The sequence below is a fragment of the Hippoglossus stenolepis genome, chromosome 8 (assembly GCF_022539355.2).
Source record: "Hippoglossus stenolepis isolate QCI-W04-F060 chromosome 8, HSTE1.2, whole genome shotgun sequence".
Classification (NCBI taxonomy): Eukaryota; Metazoa; Chordata; class Actinopteri; order Pleuronectiformes; family Pleuronectidae; genus Hippoglossus; species Hippoglossus stenolepis.
In genome coordinates this window covers 23,909,962-23,935,714 of record NC_061490.1, presented here as the reverse complement: position 1 = coordinate 23,935,714, position 25,753 = coordinate 23,909,962, and the positions used below count along the sequence as shown (strand labels likewise).

The following is a 25,753-nucleotide window of genomic DNA, read 5'->3' as shown; positions in this document are numbered from 1 at the left end:
ATGTTCATTAGTGTGTGATGTCTTTATGAATGAATACAACTAAACAACAGTTCACATCTGTCCCTCCATGTAATTTTAGATGTTTTTCCATGTGACAGATTTTCAAAACCATCTAGCTACAGATAATAAAACTACAAGAATCAGCCGTAATGTGTCAAACCCGAGTGAAGCAGATACAGAGTGTGATCAGGAACACTGTATATTTGAGATGATGTTTCCAGCTGTAAAGTTTTATAATCATGTGTGTGTGCGTGAGGCATAAAAGCAGTGGTGAGGAGAGACTGGCACCGAGGAGGATCACCGAGAAGGATCACCGAGGAGGTGTAAATAATTGAGGAGCGTCGCCGAACACAAATCGCAGACAGGAGCCGAGCGGGTGTTTTCTCACAAGCCAACCACAGTGTGTTTTATTGGGTGCTTCAGTAATACAAGTGCACAACAAACCACTCTGCGATCGCAGAAGGTGGCGGGTAGCCAGTAAATATACAAGTCCTGCCTCTTTCACAGGCAGACCTATACTTTTGTGGTCTGCCTCAAAAGCCTTTGAAAAAATACATACAGTACAAACAAAATCAGAGGAGGTTAAAAAGCATGAAGGATCCATTGACGCAAACCTTCCTGTTCCATGCAGATAACATATGGATGACGAATACAGAAAAAAAACAAGGAAAACAAAGTAAAAGCATATATTCTGCATGTTTGTTCCAGGTGCCACTAAGAAAATGAGAATACATACTGTAGAGCTGGAGGACGATGCGTATGATAATTATAATATTCTGTTTTTTTTTTTCTCCAATACAATACTTCCAACATTCAGATATTGGAAAATAAAAATCCCAATCTACTCTTTGTATAAAAAAGAAGCTTTCAAGTCAACAAGGAACAGAGGACTTTTTTTTTTTTGTTGTTTGATTTTTTTTTTGTTGTTTTTGTTTTACACAGAAAAGGTAGATAAAATGTTGGGGGAGGGAGGAGGGTGATGAGGGGGAGGGGGACGGGTTTTACCGTTGCACTTAGTGAGTGTGCTTTGACAGACTAAGGGAGAGAGAGAGAGAGAGAGGTAGAGAGAGGTACACTGACGGGCGAGGGGGTAAAGGGGGGTGGGAGGTCGCTCGGTGGCAGGGACTCTATGTGGCGTATCTCTTCGTCCATTGTTTGGCTATTCTGTCATGCTCGGTTCTGTTGGTCAGGTACTGTGTGGCGATGCTTCCCACCAGGGAGTCGGCTGAAAGGCACAAAAGAGAGAGAGAGAGAGAGAGAGAGAGAGAGTGAGCTGATGTTCAGTCAATGATCAAATCCTGGTTGGATCCAGTGGAAGCTGCCACGAGACAAAGCTGGTGAAAGTATTAGATGTGTAAACATAACCAAACACTCAAAAGACATGTTTCATGTATTTGTACTCAAGTAGATTTTTTCCCCAGGTTCTTTTCACTTTTACTACACTTCATCATCAAATATCTGTACTTTCTACTCTAGTACAGTTTTACAACAGCTTCATATGTTAACATTTAATAACATTTTTATAAGAGTAGTCAATAACGACAAGTGAATTGATCCAATCAGAGCGGACAGGTGACATCAGACCCTGATTCCTACAGCAGCATCAGCATCACTGATGAAGTAACACCACCGAGCCATTACATGTCTATGTATTATAACATGTTTGAGTATTTCTGCACCACACAGAATCTGTTAATAGCGATGAGTGCAGGTGTAAACAGCCCGACTGGCTGTTTGACTGGCTGACATTCAGAACTGGTGTTGTGATCACACCATTAACATGCAACCTGTGTCAGGAACCAGATGTTAGTGCAGGTGTTAATGAACCCACTGGGATCCGATCTGTGCATCATGACCACATCACTTCCCCATTCCAATAAATACCATCACTGCACCGGTAAAGAAACTGACGTGTTGTTTCATGTGTTGTTTGTTCGTCTGGTGTTGTGATAAGTACATTGTTTAAAATGCTGGAATATTAATTTCTCTCTTTCCAGACACAGAGCTGCAGTGTTTCTTTTGGACAAACTAACACCAGCAGATTTAAAGTTCAACAGGGGTGACCTCTGACCTGTGAATCTGCTGGAGCTGGACGTCGCAGCACAAGAGGAAACGCTCACTTGAATTTGTCCCTCGTTTATGTTTCAGTAGAAAGGAATGAAAACCGGAGGGAATATTCACAGAACGGAAATGTTATGTGACCCAAAATTTTAAGGGATAATACTGTACTTTAAGTTAAGAGTTAATTTAATCTGCAGCTCAGCGTACGGACAAACGTTTTCAGTTGTGTATTTTCCCCCTTTTGACAGTTTCTTAAATCTCACATTCATCACCCACAAAATTATCTTTTGCAGCTTCAAGCATTTTTCTGAAAAGCAGTTTGACCAGAATTAAACCTGACAACGGGTTCCTTCCGTTCTCTAACCACACTCTGTCAACTCGGCTGATTAAAACCATCCGCCAGATTCACTGCGATGCTGCTGCTCGACTGTAGGCGTCTTCGCCCGGGGGACGGATGTAGCTTTCATTTTATTATGGTGACCTTCAGTGGACTTGATTACATGCTCTCAAATTCAGCTGAATCAATGACCAGTTTATCATATTAGAAGCAAAGAAATCCCCTCAGGAGCAGCGAGCGACTGGAGAACGATCGAGGGGGGGAGGGTTGAAGCGTAAAACGACTGTAGGTTAATTCTCTGCTCTTGGCCGACCTCCATTAGACTCATATACATATTATATTGAAGACGACGAGTAACGCAGCACAACATCTTCTTGTTCTTTCTTACCTTAATTCCCTCCACTGCTTTACGACGGAGGAGTGATGTGGGACAATTTGTTCTCAAGCTAAGAAAGTAAATTGATAATTGTTGTTCTTTCTACACCATCTTAAATGATGATATTAGTCGTATATTGAAGAATCATCCTGTGTCACTTGCTCTTTTTCTGCAGTGAAAGTGTGGTTTTATTATTTATAAGTTCAAGCTAAACTGTGAGAGAGACGTGTCAGCGCTCCTCGGCCTTGGGAAACAACGAGAGCTGGAAGCGCTCGTGGCTTATTTAATACATCGTTTAACAGTGTGGACCAGTGTGTCAACTTGAGGACTTGAGTATGAAAACAAATAACATTTAAATCTGATCTGAAACGCAACTAACTGCGGAGTCACAGATCTACTTTATACAGAAGTCTCATATTACCACTGGTATACGTGGATGAGGATCTCACCTGGGTTACAGTCTGTGAGCAGGGAGCAGATGGACAGCAGCACCTTGGAGATGGTGAGGGCGGGGCTCCAGTTGTCCTTCAGGATGTCCAGACAGATCACCCCCTGACTGTTGATGTTGCAGTGATAGATCCTCGTGCGAAATGTCACCTGCACACACACAAGAGGACAAAATGCAGATTAGCATTACTCACTGAATAAATAACAAGAAGGCAGAATTTTAATTATGTGACACTGGTGGTGTAAATACAATCTCAGCAACATAGTAACTTGGTAAATAGAACATCTGGACCCGGGGTTGTGCGGTTGAGATGCTCTGCAACAGTCACTAACAATTATTAACTGAATTAATTAAAGCTTTTGATTTATGATATGAATATTGATCTGAATATCTCAGCATCAATATGGCCATTAGTTTGGTTGAGTGTAAACAAGCAAAAAGGATTTCTGTGTAAAAGTGGCTTCAGATTAATATTTAATGTATAAATAAGACAATGATATTTAACTTCTTATTCAACTTTTTTAGCAAGAAAAGACAAATCTGAACTTTTCCTTTAATCAATCAATCAAATTGTATTTATGTAGACAAACAAAATGGCTAAAAGACAGATTTACTACTGTAAGTGTGTCATTCACTGTTTAAAAACATGAACATATGTAGATTTTAAAGGATTCTTAAACAATCAAATCTGTAACCTTGTTAAGAATACAATAAATTGAATAAAAACATTACCATAAAAATACATTTTGAACGAGGATGCATTAAGTGGGAGTTTGTTCCAAATCTTTCATGCAGATTAATTCAGCTGCTACTTCAACCAATCAACCGTTTGCTGATTGTCTTTTTCAGAACACAGTATTTAGAAGGCTTTAATGAGGCGGCCATAACTGCCAGCATTTAAAGAAACTAACGATAATGAGATTCACAGTCAGAACCCCGGCTTTATGGAGACGATCCCTGTTACATGTGTACGACCACAGAAGGAAAAAGAGATCTGCAGAGACACGACAGAGTTAAGACGAGGGTTTTAAATGACCTGTGATAAGAGGGTGTTAAACAATAGATGAGATAAAAAAAAAATATGGACGGGATAAAATGTGACTCCGGATGACTCCAGGAGATGAGTTTTCAGGCCTTGAAGGAAGAACACTTCCTGGCAGGTTGAGAGGCTTGTTATACCTGGGAGTAATTACAGGCGAGACGTGGACGACAGTTAAAAGCCGCAGTGAGCCTTTCACTCCCGTCTCACCTTTCACTCCCGTCTCACCTTTATTCACATTAACACTGAGGGATCAGCATCAGGAACCAGGACAATGCATCTGTTTTGATTTCTCCACAGAGGGACACTCAGCATTTTTCAGAAATATATGTCTGAAGGGTCGGGATTTTATTACATTCAGTGAATTATACTGTTTGGCGTTGTCTTGAGTTGTGTATTTTATGTTTACGTGTCCATGGAGCTGCAAGACACACTACACACATCTAATAAACAATAAGGGATTATCAATCAATCCATTTTCTAGGTTTCTAGCTCCATTTACTCCATCAACATTCAGTAAAACCTCCTGAACCAATTCTCACGTGTCTGAATCTAGATCGACCAACAGAGGGCAGCACGAAGCACCACAACAATAATGGTTTTGTTGTCGTTGTAAATGAATTCCTCTACTCGTCACGGTAAACCCTGCTGTGTGGTTAGCCTCAAAATGTGACCTGTAGCACGGTACCTGGATTTGTTCTCTCCTTAAAAAAAAAATACCCTCAACAAGCAATCACCCTCCCAGCACAGGGGTGTTTATGTGCTGCGCCCTGGCCTGGGTTTGAGCTTGACATCTGTTTGGTCCTGACACTTGACACCTCTGTTTGCTCCAATCACCAACATCTGGCCCCTCCTGACCCTGACCCCCCAGAGGAAACCTCTAATGAGCCTTGGCATCCCCCCAAAAAAAATTGCACGGGAGCAGGATGTTATAAATAACCCTCTGCAGACACAGTGCTCCTCCGCTGGCCCGGCTTCAGAAGCAGGAACTCATCCACCTGGCGAACTTGTCAGGCCGAGCGAGAGGACTTTTTGTTTTTCTCTTTTTGAGAGATTTTAAAAGCAAGTCAGGTTCTGGATTCCAAAATTCCCAAGTGCATTCAGCAACCCAGCTTCACTGGAGCGTTTCTATAGCGAGGGAGTGCATGGCAGCTACAGGCCGAGGAGTCTGTGTGTGTGTGTGTAGGGGGGTTTGGCTGCAGATCATAGTGTGTCAGAGGGGTAGGAGGTATTGAAGGGGCGGAAACACTCAAGCCCCTCTGGCTACAGAAAGCTGGGCCAGGGCCTGTGGATTTGTTTGAGTCTGCTGTCAAACACAGAGCTGGTGGTTACACAGCACAAAGAGGGAGAGCGAGGGAGAGGAGAGGGCGGCGAGCACCAGGAGGGGTGTGCATAACAGAGAGCGAGGGAGAGAGAAAGAGGAGGGAGAAAATGAAGGCCAAGTGAAAGGGTAATTGGGTGCAGTGCAAACTAAAAAGGGAGATTGGCCCCGACAGTCTGTGTGTTCAATAATGACATCCACTCAACGTGGCTGGAGTACTCTGCAGACAACACGGCACGTAAAACAAGAAAAGGAGTCGTTCGCCGGCTGAGCACCGAGCGGGTCAGGATGCAGCACGACACAGATTTCCAGCTCAGATCACAACAGTTCTTCAGACAAGAGCCGTGAAAAAAAAAACCCAAATCTGCAGGACTAACTCAACAACCGTGACACCAGGGCGATGTTTAAAGCTCTATTCTCTTACTATGACGGTTTCTTTCAATTGATTCCTCATTTCTCTCATCAACATGCACAAAAGTCACAGTCACACTGCATCTGTCCATCCATTCATCTGTTCAGAACTGGGTCACAGAAAAGCAAAAGGATTTGACAACAAAAAAAAGCTAAATAATACAGACTAAATTTTATTCGGGGATTATCGGCTATTTTGTGGTAAATAACACAAACTGTCTGTGCTGGACTTGATGGCGTTTCTAACAAACAACAGACGTGAAACTGGAAGAATACGAATATCCCTGAATGGAAAAGAGGAGCCATGGACATGGGAGACACTGACGGAGATGTCAACTTGGAAAGACAACAAGATTTGATTTTAAATTAGAAAAATCTAGACTCCTATGTTTTACTATCCAGGATCAAGTAATCCATTTTACTGGTACCAGTTTTTCAAAGCAACATTGGACTGGATAACTCAGATCGGGATACAAACTTTTCTAAATCACTAAATGAGGACTAGCAGTTCTCTGAAGACGACACATCACAATGTTGGCTTCTAGCAATGTGAAGAACAGCAAGTGAAACCAGTGTGAGGCCTCTTTAAGTGGTTTTCTTTGAAGACACAGAAAACTACAACAATACAAACTTTCTCATTCTCATTTGTCCTTTTCCCTGCAGCAAATACACCTGAGCAGACGTGCTCCAGCGCCGCTCTTTGAAAAACAAGATGCATGGCTGAGGTGCTTTGCATAGCTTAACTACTTTCAAGAGGAAGCACAGGGAAAGGGCAACAGAAAACGTGTTTGTCTTGTCCTGCACAGCATCGTCAACAGGCACAAAGTCCCTCTGTGATGACGTCTACGAGCCTGAAGATGACCCTGAAACAGCCGCCAGCGTCCTCTCAGAGAGACGGACGGGGTCAACTCTGAGGACACGGTGATAAATATACAGTGAGATACGAGCGTTTCAAAGAAATATACTACTTTTGTCCTTCGGCTATCAGGGGGATTATTCTTTTACTTTCCTAAGGGCAGACTAATGTCTATTTCTTCTACTTAATCACAGTAACACAAATCTAAATACATGTAATCACACTACATGATACAGATGTTGTATTATTTGACCAATTTTCTATCACATTCTGCTCCTGTAATCCATCTAAATCCACAATTCTGAAGGGATCAGGATTATCCTGGTGATTTGAATCATACTCAACCCGACTGGAACTTCTTTGAACAACACATCCTGAACATTAGAGTCTGATCAAGCAAACAACAGCGAATCCTTTCAGTCAGTTGTGTTTATTAAAGTCCTGCAGGGCCACAGACACCAGCTTATTGGCAGATGACTTTATCTATTGCCGGCTATCGGTGCGTGACGAGGATTTCAACAAATAGGATAAAACACTGAAACACTTGCATGTTAATTAATGTGCATTGTCCCTTTTAAATGAGCAAACATAAAAAAACTTAAATATGTGTTGACTGAAGCCGGTGGTGATTTTCAGAGTAAAAGCAGGTGAGCATTGCGGAGCCTTAAGCTGCTCAACAGCTGCATATTTCTCTGGAAAGAGTAAATATCGGACTCATAATTAATCAGGTAACGAGAAACACGGCCCACAATGAAACGCTAATGTTGCTCTGCATCTGCTCGGCAGTCCACAAGGTCATATTCATAACTGCTGATTATCCTGCACAACACATACATATTGTGACTTACGGAAAATGTGTGTGACTATACTGTGTGTATCTCTACAGGCCAATCTTAGTTACATTTTCTTTCCACATCATTAAATGACCCAGATATTTTCACCACAATTTCCCAGGCTGGCCAGATCCTGTGTAGAAAGTCATATAAATCTATATATGTATAAATAGAATTCAGATATAACCGCATACAAATATTTTATCGGTAACATCTCCTGACCTTGGGGGGTTTGAAGGGGTAGTCTGGCGTGAAGGCGATGTCCAGGAAGAAGACGCCTCCCTCGTACACGGAGCCCGGGGGTCCCAGGATGGTCGACCTCCACTCATAGATGTTGTCTCCTTTGGGGCCAGCACTGGGAAATCGAAGCACAAAAGATGTGTTAATATGATAATCAGCAGAGCTCAGTGGAATCTGCAGCCTGGTAAACTGCCCGATGGCCGACAGAGATTTTGGGGGGAAATCAGCCGCTGAGGTGGTAAATGCTGGTTTCTGACAAGTCAATGATGAAGATGTGGGGATTGTTGAAGCCGTGGAGGTTTGAGGTTTTTTTTTTAGTCCAAGGCTATTTTAGGTGAATTTAGATTATCTTTCAAATGTGTGATTGGAAAATTTGATTACCTGCAACAGGGAGTTGAGTTACCAAAGCATTTCTGACACACTGACAAGCACCGGTGAGCCAGTGCAAGAGTGTGACTGTAACACCTTGTGCATAATAAGAAATCATCTTCTGCATAAAAAGATATCAAACACTGCAAAAAACGATTTGATACCTGAGCCAGTATTTCTTTGTTCCAACATTTCCATCGTGAATTGAAAGGGCTTGTCCTTGAATCCTCTGCTGACAAATGGTCACTATAGGGTTTTGCTAGATTTATACAATTACAACTTCCTACCTAATTGTCCCACTTCTAAATCCCTCGTAGATTTGACTTAATCTGGATTTAACGGATCCCATTTAATATCTAACAGCGTTTGAAGCGACTGCGCCGCACACACTCAGCCCTTTGCATTGTTTCATTGCACGGCTGTTGGACTGTTGCAAAGGCTTCATCCACGTTAATATATTTTTGTTAAAAAGCTTTTGCATAATAACAAAAACCTCATCTGCATAAAAGAAACAGCAAGCACTGCAAATATTATCTTATACTTGAGCCCCGTGGTTTTTGTTGTTGTTTCATGAGATGAGTATTTATGCCGAGTGGGGAGGCTGAAGGTCACATCTGTTGTATAGGCCCAGTAATTAATGCCATTTCCATATTAAGGGTTCCCTCCCCCCAACTGTTGTTAGTGGTAAGACCCTGAGTTGGCACGGAGCCAGGAGGAGACGGGGACAATGTCCAGATCACAAAGCTCGAGACAATGAACAATCCCTCCGATTTCATGTAATTACCCGGGATTGTGTTCAACACCAGCCCTTAGCTGCTGGCAGATGTGCTTACAAGTGTGTGTGTGTGTATGAACTGCAGCAGCGCAGGCTTTGCTTTCACTCGAGGCTGGGATATCACTGCTCACTTTTAACTGAGGGATAAACCGACAATGAGACGGAGAGTTTCTGAAAGCGACTTGTGAGACACCCTCAAACAACAAACTGTTAAAAAAAAAAAAGCAGCATCTGGTTCCGAGCGCGGCCTCGACAATAGATCATCCTCCATAAATAGAAATGAAACATCAGACATTTTCCTGCATTTTCAGTATCAGCACATGCAAATTTCCACTAATCTACTTTGCCACTCTTTCACACTGGCCCTCGCTTAAGCCTTCTTTAATTAGCTAATTATGATTTCTTCTTCTCCAGGGAATTACTTCAGAATACATGCAAATCTGGACTCCTGTTGTTTCAGGCACAAAGACAAGCTCGGATATTTCCTGTCAGATTGAAAATGAAATGACAAAGCAGACGCGGGGACAATGCTGGACGTTGTGTCTGCACTGGAATGAGACACGCACTTCATTTCTGTAAAAGTAATACTTAAAAGTGGCACTGCAGTAATTGATAACTTCCGACACACAAATGGAGACTTCTTGTTGTACAAAGGACACAGATGTCAGACAAGGGGTTGAAAGATAATTTTCTCATTAAACATATCAGCAAGTTACATTAGGAGGGTATTAACAGCACTGGTTGTGTTTGTTCTGGCAGACACACAAGGATTCTGAAGCACACACAGACAGATGTTGACATCTGATAGCCAGAAGCTCGTGCTTGGAAAGCCTGTCATAACAATATGAAGTGAGGGAGAGTCACATTATGAACTGCCGCTCGTATTCAGCTGCTCCAGCAGTTTGCCTGTTGTGTTATTTAACAGAAGGTAATTTGGAGCAGAGGGTTCAGACACTTTTCATGCTCTGGTTTAACGGAAAGTGGCACAAGATGATCCGGCTGCCAAACCTCTGCCACAATAAATGACCATATCGAGGGGCTGACCTTAACCGAAGAAATTCTCTGCTGACAAATAGTCACAAGGGTTCTACTAACTGCTAAATTTGTCTTATTATGGCATCAATAAATGTCTCACTTCAGTGGCCGATCATATGCTTTAATATAATATCATTCACACCCTTACTTTTGACCCTTTTTACCATCAAATCAGAGGAACATGCCTTTAACGGTTTTCAAGTGTGCACTGTAAACCCAGCATTTAAATAGTCGTCCCTCTCTTTGACAGCAGGCTTTTCACTCCGTCTTTGAATGAGGCTGCTCAACAGAACCATGAACACTCTTTGCCTTCAGCTGTGGTCAAATGACATGTCATACAAACTCGTTTATTTTGTGTATAACCTGCCTCTACTCACGAGTCGATGTGGCTTTTGATTGCAACTCATTCCTTGGCTTGTAATTAGGTGGTGTGAGTCTGACTGATTGATCGTTAGATTGATAGATGTGGCTGGTGACTGGACCTCACCACTCTTTAACTCCATTATTACTCCCTGCTGCTGACAGAGCCATATAGACGGGCTTATTTTCCTTGCTCCAGGCAATCTTTCCTGTGTGAAACCTCTGCTTACATTTCACACATTGTGTGTGCTACCCACACCTCGAGGTAACACTTCCATTATCGCTCGACTATTCAAAAGCTTCCCTGACACCGTAGTGAAAGGGCGAGCCGGCGATTCCATTTTCAAAACATCTCGAACAGAAGCAGATGCTCACTTCCTTTGAGGCTGATGAGTTTGTAGCAGCGATGATAACTTGAGACATGAGGGAAAGATAGAGATGAGCAGGCATGGCAGAGGTCCTCGCTCCGCACGGAGATTGCTGGAGGGGATCTGACAACCGCACAAGGGCTCCGAATAAAGGCTAAGTCAATAGCTGAATGTGCATGCCACCACTGGCTGTTGCTCGGAGACCTCCTCCCCCCACTGGCTTGGGCGTTCCTGTGGTGCTTTGTTGCAGCTGGTTGAGGGCCAGCTCATTCAGGATCCGACAGTCTCTCACTCGGCCATTAATTTTTGAGAGAGGTGAGCGGTGTGACCATGGCGAGGAGCTGGCGTTGAGCCGCAGCGAGTCATCTGCAGCTTCGCAGCGTCAGTAAATGTGTGCACGAGATCCCATTCACCAGGGTTTAATTAATGCATGTTTAATGTCAGGATTTAATGGCTTATGTTTCCTCGACCCTGGAGAAATAGCGCTGCAGAATATTTTGCACTAGAGCCCGACTGAGATGGATGTTTAGAGGCAAATGATTCCCAAGATGTCATTATTAATAAATTATAGTTCAACCCTAAACCCTAAACACAAATAGAACCACATATATAGAATTTGGATCAAGAAAATAGCCAATTTCTATGTAAAATGTAAACATGAATTCATCTTTTCTGCATCGTTTTGTTTTCTAATCTGCAAATATAGACGCAGCGACTATGCATCTGTGCAAAGATCACATTGCCCTGATTTAAACCAACAGGCTCATTTCTCCATGTCGAGGTTTTGTCTCGTCGTGCACGGCTGCAAGCTCCTACTTGGTATTTTCTAAAACCCGGTGTTACCGAATCAATTTTAGGTCAATGAGGGAGTTAAGAAGAACTAACCAACAACAATCTTAACACCCAGCTCTCGACTAAGAGCAACACCCAGATAAATATCCCAGGTCACTCATCTGTGCGAGCACACAGATCTCCCTCGCACAAACACATGACGCCAACTGCTGTAACACCGCTCCTTATCGGCTTTGTTGTAAGCTGCAATAATAACAACCTCTGTGTAAGCAACACTACATCTGCAGTGCTCTGTCAGCCAAACGTCTTGATTCACTGAGTATTTGGGTCATTTGTTTCAGGGGTCGGGGATACATTAGTGAGCGGGTGTCCGTGAGAATCTTGCCACGGCCCTGTCCTCCGACATTACACTCATGTCGAAACTCACTCTTACAGCCGGGCTGCTTCCTCCACAACTGAGCTCCAAAGTAGTGCACGGCCACAGATCCACATTGCCTTCTCTCTGCTCGGTTTATTCTTCCTTGTGAAGTTTGTTATTCTTAATAGAAATAACAGCTGTACAACAGCTTGTATCGCCAGCACGAGTCCGTCATAAAGTCATGTTTCTGGTGCCTGTGCGGGAGGGGGGGTAATTGCATCTCATGCTGACCTTGTTTCTTCACCTCAACAAAAAGCCCTCATCACTGCTCACAGGGCGGAGAGAGATTGGACGCTTTGAAACCCAGGGGACTCCACTGAGACCGTTTTCAGAGGAGGGGGATTAAGAAAACAGTTTCTTCACGGAATATAAAGACGACACTGTACCGCAGACCGACTTGGTCATTTCTACCTTTCGTTCTCAGTTCCTGAAAACTATATAAGCTGTGCCTTGCAATCACAGACGGCAGTAACGATTTCCATATATATTGAATGACCTTTCCTTCCCATGATACAATGCAGTACAGAGGAGGACGTCCTCTGTCCATTTAATCATTCACATTGCCTTATTTCATAGACAGGGCAATCTGTAGATTGGTGCCAATGCCGAAAGATAATCTTTATCTTGCAGCACGACAGCTGAGCTAATCTCCACAAAATCACCAACCTATCTCATGGTTATTGTCACCAAGAGCCAATTCCCACAGACACTGGGGCTCGGGTCAAGTTGATGAAAGAGATGAAGTTGTGAGATTGGCCTGTGCCTCTCACAGGTGAATTCATAAAGTAGGGTAAATTGAGCTTCTTTAATTACATTTAAAGGGTTTTAAAAAAGGGGGTTTTCCCACTTCCTTTATAAGAAACATGTCCAACAATCCTCAAAATCCATTCATTCAGAGACACTCAGAGCAGGTTTAAAGGAGACATATGAGGTTTGTTCAGTTCTCTAGTTTTTGAGTTACTGTAAAAGTTCTGGAGAGCAAAACAATTCTAAACTCTGCGGTAAAGGGAGCTCCTCGCCGCACAGAAAACACTGAAGCTCGGGAAAACACCTCGTCAGACATCACAATGCCTCACATTTGCATAATGCACGGCTAACTGCTAGTCTGACACGCCCCCTAACAAAGCAAGGTAAAGCCATCACAACAGTGTGGGCCAGCTGGCCAATCAGAGCAGACTATGGCTAAAGCAGGAAGGAGTCTTCAAGACCCAGGAGCTTAAACCAAGTGTTTCAGACAGAGGCTGAAAAGAGGAGCTGCAGCAACGGACGGTATGAGAAACATTAGCGAATGCAAACCTTCAAGTAATAACACAAATTAAAATGATGGAACTGAGCATAAGAGCAGAATGTTTTTATTTTTTTTTTTAAATGGCAGAAAGGAGTTCCAACATCAAAGTAAACAGTGAAAGCAACCACAACTAAAGAATGTGAGACCACAGCTGCAGGGAAACAACAGGAACAAACAGTGTGCTGAAATGACTGTGTGGTGGCGAAGCACTGTGAGAGAGAAGCAGCTCTAAAGTTCACTGGGGAGGTTTCAAAGACAAGTCCTGCCTCCACTCTCGCTCGCTGCGTTTGTGCCAGGCTGTCCTAAGCACTGAGAGCAGATCCAGAGGAGCCAGTTCAGTGTAGGTTTCATCATCCTCGATTAAAACAATACGCGGGCGACGTTCAATTATTTGTAGTTGGGTTATATAAAACCAACACATGCAACCCACAGCCACGTGAGAAGTTCTCCTGGTGTTGATTATAAAAGAGACATTTCAGGCCTTATGAAGAAAACTACTAAGAAAAATTACGTTTAATGTCGTTCTACCTTTTTTTTCCCGGAAAACTGAAGAAGCATTCATTCAATTTCAAAGAATTGGCAAGTCGCGAGTCATGCATCTCGTTATTTCTGGGGTGAAATTATGACTGTTAGGAACAAACCGAGCGTAATATATTCCAAGTATGTTTGAGCAATGGACAGTGGCTACAGCAGTGGTATGAAAAGTTTCTGTGGATTCTTTTTTTAACCACCATACAAAACTGGTGGGGAATCCACTGTAACCAGCATGAATCCAAGCTGACCACAGCTGGTGAGCTCCATTAAAAAAGGAGAAACACACCGAGTCTAAAAAGGGGCTGAAACTCTAATACTCACCAGATTAGGTTACATGTAAAATATCACTTTGATATAAACGGCACAAAACGGTCCGAAAACCCAACATTCAATCATAATCACGGAACATTGTTCAGGGTGGAAACACTTCAACGGTATCAGCGCACACGGAAGCAGCAGGTCTCTAATGCAGCTTGTCACACAATAAGCAGGTAAAAAGCCATCTGAGCCAAAAGCTGCTCGAGGGCCTGATGAATAAAACAGTGAAGTAAACCAATAATTGAATGTGAATCAGAATGTTTCGGAGCGTGTGAATACCGCAAAGCACAAATAAAGCCATTATCGGCATTATTCGCTATTCCACTTCATTCCCCACAGGTGCTTTTTCCTAATGGCGCCGTCATTCAGTTAAGATCCTCTTTTTTTTTTATCAGTGTGGCTGCTGCGGTTATCAGAAGAGGAACTTTAATGAAGCAATCTTCTCTACCCCCCCGACCATGAAAGAGCTCCAAGACCAATTACTGTGCAGCTCAACAGACGAGGTGACACCTCCTTCCTCTGTTCTCTCGTCTTTATTGTCTCAAATGACATGGTTTGTTTTTTAATCAAGCCCTTTATTGTTCATCTGTACAATGAATACTGCAATTACTGACCGGACGGCTCATCCAGCGACAGGGGAAACGCTTGAGTAGCTGGCTGCATGCGTTCCAAGTCGAAGGGAATAACAATATTATTCGCACAGGAAGGCGACCCCGTGTGCTGCTGGGCTCAATCAATCCAAACAGCAGTCAGTATTGAACTGAGGAAGTATACTTGGAAAAGAGATGTTTCAATCACTGGCCTTTAACTCAGGAAGTTTGTCCTCACCGGGGGTTTAAAGTCACGTTAACAAAGCTATAAATAAGAAGCTCTGTTTATTATCCGCGGCCTTCATCTTTAATCCTGCGAGATTCTTCTGAGGTACAACAGAGGTTTTTGGTGCGGTAAGCATTTTTCTTCTCCGCATCTGAGCTGCTGCTGCTGCAGACAGAGTCTGATGCAGTGCAAATGTTTGCCCGTGGCTAAAAATGAATAATGCAGAGCATATATTATTACCATAATACACAGGCACTGCACAAAGGAAACAGCACAACATCATGAGTCGTAAAAATATCACTTAGCCCACAAAGCCTCGCTGTGCACCCAGGGTGAAGGATGACACAACAACTAATAGTAATAATGAAATAGTACGTCTCATGTCCTCATGACCCTCAAACTAAACCAATCTCAAAATAAAACACAGAGCACAAAATAAGCACTTACACAACACATTGTCCTAAATATTAACTCATGGCTGATGTGGTAGTGTGCAGTCGCTTTTCTTAATATTTTCTGCAACATAAAAGTAAAACAAATGTGTGTGTCTGTCTGTTGAGGGGTAATTATAAAAATTAGCTTTGCTTGAATAAAATAAGTTAGAATTTGTGCTGACATGTAAATCAGCTTCGCAGGCCAGGCACTCCCAGGAAATCGTGGAGAAAAAAAACAGATTTGCCTCCAAGACAAAAACTGCAGCCTCTTGCAGTTTAAGAACCAAATTAGTCAAGAGTACAATGTTAATATTTTTTAATTTCACAGCCTTTCACCAAACATGTATTCAGCCATAATTAGAGGCGGTCTCTTCAGCCTCCCTGCTCCCTCCACAAAAGCACACTGGGCAGCCATTTGGCCCTGTGGCCGAGGGATTGGACTTATTACCAAAAGGTCAGTGATCAGAACAAGCTGAGCTGCCAGATCTGCTGTGGAGCCTCATACTCTGCTGGTCTATTCCCATGACACCGAATTAGCCCAGAGGTTTAGCAGGTAGAGAAACAGAACAAGGGTTTTAAGCTGCGAGTTAAACAAATCAGCGGAGAGGAAAGGGCATTTGTATTCACTGGTTATTATTCATTTCACCATTTAACCGAATATTAAGAGTGTTAACATTTCGTTTCCCCGGACCGCAAATATATTATCAAGATACTTTAAATCTTCTTGGCAGGAGCAACGGCATGATTTGTGACTCCACGGGCAAATCCATTAGGTTTTAAGATCCCAGTCACAGGGGTAATGGGATCTCAGAGCAATTGTTTACTTTCCAGTTACTGTATTTGTTCGCTTGCCAGAAGATTCTTCTGTTTGCGTTCACATTATCATTCAGTCATTGCCAACGAGCTGAAACGCTTCTGAGAAACCGGTTCTGCGGAGGCAGCACCCCAACACAAAATGTCCACACGCTGCGCTTCATGCTCGGCTTCCCCACAAACCCATTAATAACATTGTGGACAAATGTTTGCCAGAAAACTACCTCACAAATGAGGACATTGAGAATTCAATGACACACATGAATCAAGGCAGGCCGTGTTCGCTGTCAAACAAGTGCCGCAGTGGAAAACATTAAGGATAAATTAAACTCGGGCCGCTGTCAGAGGGAGAGCATATGCTGCTCTCGCTCTATAGGGGCGACTTTATTTCTTTTCCACTCAAAACTTTGTGAGAGGAGAAAAAAAATAATGAGGGCAGATTGGTTTGCCGGGGAAGAAAATTATTTTCAGCAGATGTTTCATAGGTGCACGAGGAGAATGGTGGCCATAACAAATCACCACAACCCAGTCTGGCACCATCCATCTGTATGCTGTAACATCCTTCTGCTCCAGTACGAGGCCGAGACATCTTTATCTATCTTCGGGGGAAGACGTTTTCCAGATAGCATTTTTCTCTCTGCCTTGTGGTCCACGCGAGAGCACTTTAACATACCTGCAATTTACATGTACAGTGCATGTTGGCAAATAAACTAGCTGAGGTTTGAAGTCGTCTTTTATCAACTTTAAAAAAGGTATGATTTTCTCCAAACCCCTTCATTAGACTGTGACCCTCCCTTGTGCAAATGTAAGCATCAACTTATCCATTTATTCTGTTTAGTTAACGAAGCGATTCAGATTCTGAGGTTGTTCCTTCATGAAGGTTCTCAGATTCTGCAGTGAACTGACAGAACCTTCTCTTAAAGGTCAGGAACATGCCTGCGTCCATAATTCATCAATATTTATAAAGAAGGCAATAATGGAACAAGCGATTCATTAGAACTGATTCATCCGAGGTTAAATGTAGTTGTCATTGTTTTTACTCGCTTGAATTGACATCACACCCCAAAGATCCGACCAATGATAATCCATTGAAGACGCCACGTCCAGTACAGTGATCAATTCAAATACCCGGGAGGTATTCCTCCAGTTAATCCCTCCGTTCCTCCAGCCCCGCCCCCACGCCTCCTCATGAATATTGATGAACCTCCCCTGCCGTGCTTAATGGTAACGCTGTGAGAAATGATGCTGGGTGTGTCACTTGCACATAATCCCCCAGAGGCTCAGTATAAAACTGTGCAGCCATCAGCGACATGAAGATGATCCCATCAGCGAGAAGAGAATTAGAGGTCAGAACCTACAATGAGGAGAGCCTCCATTCCTGGTGAGACTGGATGATGATGACAGAGTTACATATTCATATTAATGCTTGAAGCCAGGGAGCATGTGATGGAGTGACCAGTGTCTGTGTGTGTGTGTGTTTCTCGGGAAAAGACCGTTTCCCTTGCATGATATCATCAGGGAGTGACAGCTCTGTTTTGGGCATCGTGGAGGCATTTCAACACACTGGGAAAATTCAGGGACCTCAGAAGGCAAATTGGTTCCAAAGACCGGCCGTGAAATACAGCTGTGCAAAAAGAGGATTGACATTTGATCAGCTGATGCTTTAATCAAGTGGCAATTCGCTAACTGGCGCTGCAACTAAAGAGAATTTCAGACAATGATAACAAATTTCAGTTTTAATGTCCTTCAGCCCTTTGGTGACAACTTCATGTTGGGTTTTCTCTGAGAAAATCTAAAGATATTTGATTTCCTATCACATATGACAAATGGGACACTAAGATGCTAAAATGAGATATCTTATATATTTTTCTTCATCATACAAGGACATTATTTCCATGTCGCAGTTATCGAACTAAATCAGAGGCACCAACCCCCGCAGTGCACAAGTCTGCATATTTTAAACAAAGGCACTTTCAGTTTGTGATGCTCAGATCACTACAGGAGATGTTCTACGATAACAGATTGCAAATGACTCATTTGCTGTATCAATGCTCCCTCAGCCTGATCTACATCTACTTCAGTTAGCGGCTTCTTACATTTCCCAGGATGACTTGTGACAACCTGACAGAGCAAAGGGGTGAACTTGCTACTCGAAATGCACCCTGGGCTGCGGCTGCATTACATTTAAAACAGTTTGAGCTGCCTCGGGAGGAGAAGCCGGCGCCTCTGCCTCTTCTGCTGGAGATAATTCTGCTGTGACGGCCGAACATCAGTGAACAACGGCAGCTCTGGGTTCACAACAAACCCTGACATTTACCGTTATGTTTTAGGCAGCTGAGCATCGTTCTCTGTTGTAGATGTAATGTTTGTTTGTCCATCCGTGAAAAAGAAAAGGCATCAAACTGCACAGTGGTTGAGAACTGCAAAGTACTTCAGCAGCAGGTGATATTTGAACAATCGTCGTTTGGATTTATGCTTGAAATGTCGTTGGAGGCCGATCGAACATAACCACGAAGAAGAATAACGACTCACAACGGTGGCGCGGCAACAACAAAAACTGCTTAGAACAATCAGCTTTGATTCAGTGGCAGGGAAATATAATGAGTATAGGAAGATAAACTGAGAAGCAGAGAGGAAATACTTCAAATGACAGGAATAAATCAGAGCAGAGTAGAGGAGGAATACATTGCAAAGCTGGGATTGGATTCAGTGTGATACAGAGTTCTGTTTACAAATCACCACACTGATCCTATGGTCCTATGGACAGATGTCATATTTTAAGTAATTCAGCTAAAGCTCAAACTTTGAGTTATGTCAGATAAAGCTGAAAGAAAAAAAATCTATATTTTCTGTGTTTTATATTATTGTCAACGGAATATCTTTGACAGACAAACACATCCCCTCATGCTTTAGGCTTTGGCATTTTATAGTCAAATAGATATGTGTATTAATTGAGAAATAATCAGCTGATTAATCGATAATGAATAAAGGAAAAATATGTAGCGCTGCAGCGGTTGGATGGAAAATTTGATACATTTCTTCTGTCATCATTTTCTTGTTCTGGCTTCTCAAATATGATGGGAGTTCGTTCACATTTGACAGGAAGCTAAATATCTTAAGGTTTCGGTCTGTCAGTGAGAAACGTGTACAGAATTCACACAGTCGCCACTAACAAACAATTTCTCACTGTTTCATAACATTTCATACATTTACCAATTAACTGATTAATTGATAAAATAATCAGACAAAAACTAAGAGTGAAAAAACTCAGAGTTGCAGGTAAAATGGCAGAAAGTCAAACTACAGCTTCTACATAGATAAACACCACGTGGGTTCTTCATCCGTATCAATGCAGAGACACATCACTGCTCCACCGACAGATGATGATTTCACAGAATCTAGTGATACTCAAAAACCTTTCATGTTTCCCCCTTTTTCACTGCATCCAATCAAATTTTGATTCCCAGCGAGACCATTGCAATATTTGTGCAACGTACGGGCAGGAAAACAGTGTTTCCCTTCAGAAGCCGCTTCATTTGCATCAATATGTGCACAAGCTGCCTGCATCTAACTTGAAGGGTATGACAGTGAGAATAATTGCCATGTCAAATCCTCTTGGGCTTCAGCGTGTTCCTGTTGGTTTAATGTATGACAACTGCCAAGGTGACAAGCGAGCTGTCACAAAGCTGAGAGTGAGATAAAGCAGGAGACAAATTCAAATACTCGCTGCTGTTTTTCCAAGCAGGGACAGAGCAGTAAAAGTACAACAACGTTTGGTTCCCACTGTATAAAAATTGATTCTTCAAACTACTTAAACTCCACAGGGTGTAGATTCATCTACACAAAAGGGTTATTGTACCAACAGTTTGTGCTTTTAGCTGAATTTGAGGGTAATGGCCCAGTGACCTTAGGTGGATGTGGGCACCTCCAGCCACAGACGTTTCGCTAAATTAGGCTCTCAACACTTCTGAGGCGTTAAAGGCTAAATTCTGCCGCTCATCACAAATCCACATGGAAAGACACAGAGCAGCGTTCTCCATTTTACGGAAAGAGAAATGCAGCATGAACCCCCCCCCACAGCCCTGAAGGCTCGGCTGAGGAGACTGTAGGTGATACGAAGGAGACTGCAGATTTTAACTATGTGATGAGGACGGCACATTCTCCCCGACCGGGACAAAGTGGCGAGGGAGTCTGCGGGCGCTCCTCGGCCAAAGAGACAGTCTGGATGACATACATCAACTGGGCTCTCAGCGCCGCGTTTGCTGAACGTAACGGAGTGAATCTCTTTAACACAACTCTCTGCTGGCCTCCTGAAGGGGGGCCAACAGCCTGTGACTGCATTTGTTGCCGGGAATGAAATGAATAACCTTTCAGGCTAACCTGGCCGAGAGCAAGAAGCGTGTGGCATACAAATGACGGCGCTGGCTCTGCGGTGTGCGCTCATTCATGCGAGAATGTAAATGGTGCTGTGATCGTTTTTTGCATGAGAAATTTGGTGGCTGATGCATCTGAACCCCCCCTCCCTTGCTCTTTCTTCATTGTTAGCAGACGGCTAATCTGTTTGGGTGCTTCACAGAAAACGCATTATTAGATTTTGATATCATTTTGCGGCATTAAAAAAGGAACACACACACACACACACACCGAAGAGGATTATCTTGAAGAAGCTTAATTGTTTCCCAGGCAACTAGTTCCCCACTAAGAAGATGACTGTGAAATTTCCGCTAGCGATTATTTTACTTTCAAATGACTTACTCGTGTCCTCCAGCTAAATCCTTCATGTGAGCCAACCTAGTTTTTACTGGGGGAGGTAGGAGGGGATGGGGGTGGTGGAGGGGGGGTTGAAATAGATTAGAGTCCTCGAGGAAAACAACATCTCTTTTAGCCTCCAGTACAATAACAAAACTGGGCTGCGAGCTGGAATGAAAAGGTTAGCTCAATGTTTATCGTTAATGATGGTGCGGTTCTGATGAGACCCAGCAGGGGTGATTAATTCATGCAATAAACAAGGCTGTCTGGGGTGTAGTAATTCCAAATCGCCAGATGAGTCAAACAAAGCCGTTTTTCCTCAATCATTTTAAGCAGGTGCCGGTGAGCGAATACGGCCAAAACCAAAACGGTCAGTGAACACCAGCATCTCCCACCAGTGTCCTCAATCGTGCAAAAGATCGGCTTCCTTCTTCCTTCTTAATTTGCACCGAAGTGCTGAATCAGAGAGTAATTAATGTGCTGTAATAAACAGATCCTTGGTCAAAGACAGTGTCACTTTGTGTTATTTAGGTGAATAAAAGCCAGCTCCTGCCCCACATCCCAAGAGGCACGGCTTTTGTCATGTCAAGAGAGACTGATGCACATGTGGTATGCCACTCGCTCGCGACCATATCTCTTCCTCAAAGGGGCTGCGGCAGTAGCAGACAATAACCATTGTCTGTGGTAAATCCCCAGGAGAGCGAGGGGGAACCACACGAGAATCCAAAAAGGTTTTTTAAAGTAACACTACCTCTCATTTTCCTCCATTTCAGCGCCACCATAACACTGTGATCTGAAGGGCTGCGTTTCCAACAAGTGGTTGCAGTGTGCATTATGCAGCAACAGCCGCGACACAATAGGCTACGTTCGCGCTAATTCACCTGAGATTACCATCTCAAACAAAAAAAACACACACAAACAACGGCATTATGGGAACAGGAACAAAAGAGAATGCCTTCCCTTTTTTACACAGACAAGAAACCTTGAAAAGGAGCCAGATTCCTGCTCACAGCTTCAGCATCTGCACACACACACACACGGGCTTATGGGTTATTTGAGAAATGGTTTTAAAAAGATAACACCTCCTTACCTGCAGTTGGGAGGGGGGTCTAGTGTGATTTCCGCAAGCTCTTTCTGAATCCTGGAAGAGAGTTAAAATCTATGTTTAGAAAAAGGGAAATAGACAGAGGATAAAAACTGAAAGAGCAAGTTTTTCCTGTGTGAGGAGTAAATGTTTCTATTCCTATAATCTGATCTTGAACCGTGTGCACCACCAGTAGCGTGAGTGGGTGTCATGTTTTGAGTGTGCTGTCCATATGAAAGGCTTATATGTTATAAAAATTATGTCAAGGAAGAGTTCACGTTGCTTTATCTGCCTGATTGAAAGCAACCTATAAACATGAGCGTTGATTCTTTTGCAGCCGGTAACGATGCAATGATGATGATGATTCAGGCAGCGAAGGGCAAATGAGTCCAAAACGCTGCCTCGAAACTCACATTCGCATAAACACGGCACTTCAGACAAAAGCGTGGAGCCTCTCGGTGCTGAAGGGACTCAAACAGGCTTCTTTTTAAGTGAAGCTCAGACGTACAAAACAGGAGATGTTCAAAAACATCAGTCGTCGTTATAAAAAGACTCTGCGGCCTCAGTCAACCCTTTCGCTCAACTGGTTGCATAATTCTGTCATTGCCTGTCTTTTTTGGGAACAAGTGCTAAGACTGATTGGAGGTAAGTGTTGGTGGTGGTGGTGGTGGTGGTGGTTTGGCGAAGGAGGAGGAGCAGAGGGAGGGGAGGGAGGGAGGGGAGTGCTGCAGAGCACGAGGCAAACCTGTTCAAACAAAAAGGCTGGAATGGGGAATATCTCTTCCAAATGACACTCCAGTGCCCGAGCTGTGTGAGTTACCTCCAGTCTGTGGGTTTACTGTCGCACTGAATAGTGTGGATGTTTGAAATGACAATGTCTGCAGGTCTATAGTGTTTTTTAACATAACTTCACCCCCCCCCAAGGCACAAGGGGAGAGGCCTTTAGATTAACAAACAACTCCTGTGTAAACGCTTCTCTCCAGCGCCAGATTGGGGCTTTGGTATTGTTGGCTCTTTACCTCTTGGCACTAGTTGAAAGTTTAGCAGCGGTTTTACTCGAGATCTTGGTCTCCTTCTTTTTGGGCTGTGCCTGCTCTCGCTCCTGCTCAGGTACCGACTCCCTTTGTTCGATATCCGAGCTTCCCCCGCTGGTGCTGGGGCTGTCATCCGGTCTCTGCACTTCGCTGGACATCGTGGGCCCTGGGAAAGCGAACGGCAAGTAAAGACGGTGTCAGATCAAACTCATCATGGCCGCAGGAAAAGGGGGTGTGGGGTGTGGATAGGCAAAGTGTGTGCTGATGTAAAAAAGAGGTTGGTTAAAAACCTCTTTTACAACAAAATTAGTAGGAGTGGGTTTTAAGTCAATGTGCTACAAAAAGGCGTTTAGCTTCTTCCCCATTGTCAGTAGGAGTTTTCTATTACGTATATTCCGCAACTGCAACATATTCGACGGCACCGAAAATGCCATTGCTACCGATCGGACTCTTAACCGATAAAAACCTGCATCTACTGCAGAAACATTTGACCCGGGAGCGAAGGCCGATTGCTTCTATTCCCATTGCAGCCAAAAGCCAGATGTTTGCTGGTGTTAGTGGGTTTTTACGTGTACATGTTTTTTTTTTTACACTAACAAAGGCTATTGACTGCTTTTCCATTACCAGCAGAGGATTTTGCCTTTCTGCTTTTCCCCCCATGTGCATCATGTTTGATGCCAAATTAGCGCGTTCACCCCGGTGTCTCGTGTCCATCACTTCCGATAAAAACCCGTGTCTGCAGCAGAGTCGTTTGACCCAGAGGTGAAGGCCGATTATATCCATCGCAGACAAAAGCCAGATGTTAATGGGTTTTTTGACCAGTGGAGAGAAAAAGACAGATTTAACCTTTGACATTAATCAGATCTTTTTTTACTTTTTTTACTAATTACTAATGTACAGGCTCCTTGTTTCAAGGAACATTATAACAAATCAGTCCTGTGATGAGCTGTCGTGGTTTGTGAGACTTTATGCGAGTGGCTTTACTGGTTTAGATTCATAAAGACAGTCTGTAAACATCCTCACGCTGAAAGAAAAAGGGGATTTAATGTGATTATGGGTCAATGTTGTGACCCAGCGGCTCTTCGTGGGCTGTTTATCCCCAGAAAAGGTGCCAATAATCAATAATAGATCAGAAAATGGGCATTTTAAAGGTTGTTTTTAACACGAAGCCAAACCGCAGACAACAAAGCCGTGTTGCCATCTTATTGTGATATATATAAATAAATATACATCTGGTTCTGTGGGGTTGAGAAGTTGACGGAGTGGCGGACAGCTGCCCCTTTCCCCGTGGGGGCGTTTCACGGTGATGATGCGGACATCAACGGTCTGAACCCGGTTCAACAACCGTCTGAGATGATGGTTCTCCCCCCCCCCACGAAGAACATCAACAGACACAAGTTACAGACGGTTGTGTTCCGGTCGCGAGGCTCCGTGGAACCAGGGGGGGTGGAGGTCAACGTCAGTGGGCAAGACAAACACAATGGGAACCGACGAAAGCGACGGTAAACACCGCGGGAGCTAGCTAACGTGCCGAGGCCCGGGGGCGGCGGGCGGCGGGGGAGGACGCGGAAAGTCGGGTGCGTTGCGTTCCCGCTGTGGGGTATTTCAGAAGATGGAAACACGGAGGGGAACCAGAAGAGGCCTAGACTCCGTGAAAATACGCAGAGAAAGAGGCGTTTCTGTCCCGGTGGCGGCGGCGGTGGTGGTGGTAGAGGAGGGGGTTGATGGAGGACGGTGCAGCCGGGGCCGGAGCAGCGGCGGCCGGGGACACCGAGCGGATGGATCCCGGTCGGTGGCGGCGGCGGAGGAGCGGAGGAGCGGCGGCGGAGGAGCGGTGACCCTGCCTCGGCACAAAGGGAGGCTCGTCCCCACACATCCACCTCCCTCCCTCCCCCCGTCTCTCTTCCTCCCTCCTCTCCGCAGGAACACGACACTTTCCCCGGGACATTCACTTACTTTTCGCGGATCTCCGAGGCGCGGCGGGTCGTCGGGCTGGTCCCTGAGCGGCTGCTCGTCGATGCTGCGATTCCGCGTCGTGATCCCGCGGCACCGACAGAAAGTAAATGTCCTCGCACGGCCGTGTCGCTCGCTCCCGCGTCCTCGCTGTTTAACCAGAGGAGCGATCACAGGGAAACTGAGGCAGCGGCGCGGGCCCGCCTCCCCGCGCGCGCCCCCGACACCAGCGCACTGCTCGCGGTGCACGCGGGGAGAGAAGTGGCCCCTGCGCGAGACCGGGGAGGTAATGGCTTAATGAGGCAATTACACTTAAAGGACACGCACGGACAATAACACTGTTGCTTAGGGGGGTGGCAGGGGTGTAGCTGGAAATTGTGGGGTCCATATTTACAGGAAATGTTGCCCCCACCTTTACGTCATCTAGGGGCACCATCTGAAATAGCATTAGCTGCTTATAGACACACGCTGGACTTCAGCACTTCCTCCGAATTTCCGTCGGAAGTGTGCACGTGTGAACGCAAATGTCGAGTGAGACGCTCCGCAGTTTCTACGAACTTTATCGGCCTAAACCGTTTAGGGTTAGCTATCCTATGTCCCTATCCTAAATAGCATTAGCTAGCATTAGCTATTTAGGATAGCATTAGCTATTTAGGATAGGGGCACTATCCGAAATAGCATTAGCTGCTTA

General features: G+C 44.1%; 1 protein-coding gene across 1 annotated transcript; it reads right to left on the bottom strand.

Annotated features, from left to right (window-relative positions):
- Positions 1-374: 374 nt before the first annotated feature.
- On the bottom strand, positions 375-25,284 carry LOC118114098 (ubiquitin-conjugating enzyme E2 E2). The gene is made up of 6 exons (XM_035164340.2): positions 25,066-25,284; positions 23,095-23,275; positions 22,082-22,132; positions 7,905-8,037; positions 3,224-3,371; positions 375-1,225 (listed from the first exon to the last, which is right to left on the bottom strand). Exons 2-6 carry the CDS (start codon positions 23,265-23,267, stop codon positions 1,128-1,130), a joined length of 603 nt encoding a protein of 200 aa, XP_035020231.2. The 5' UTR covers positions 23,268-23,275; positions 25,066-25,284; the 3' UTR covers positions 375-1,127.
- Between the last annotated feature and the right edge of the window lie 469 nt (positions 25,285-25,753).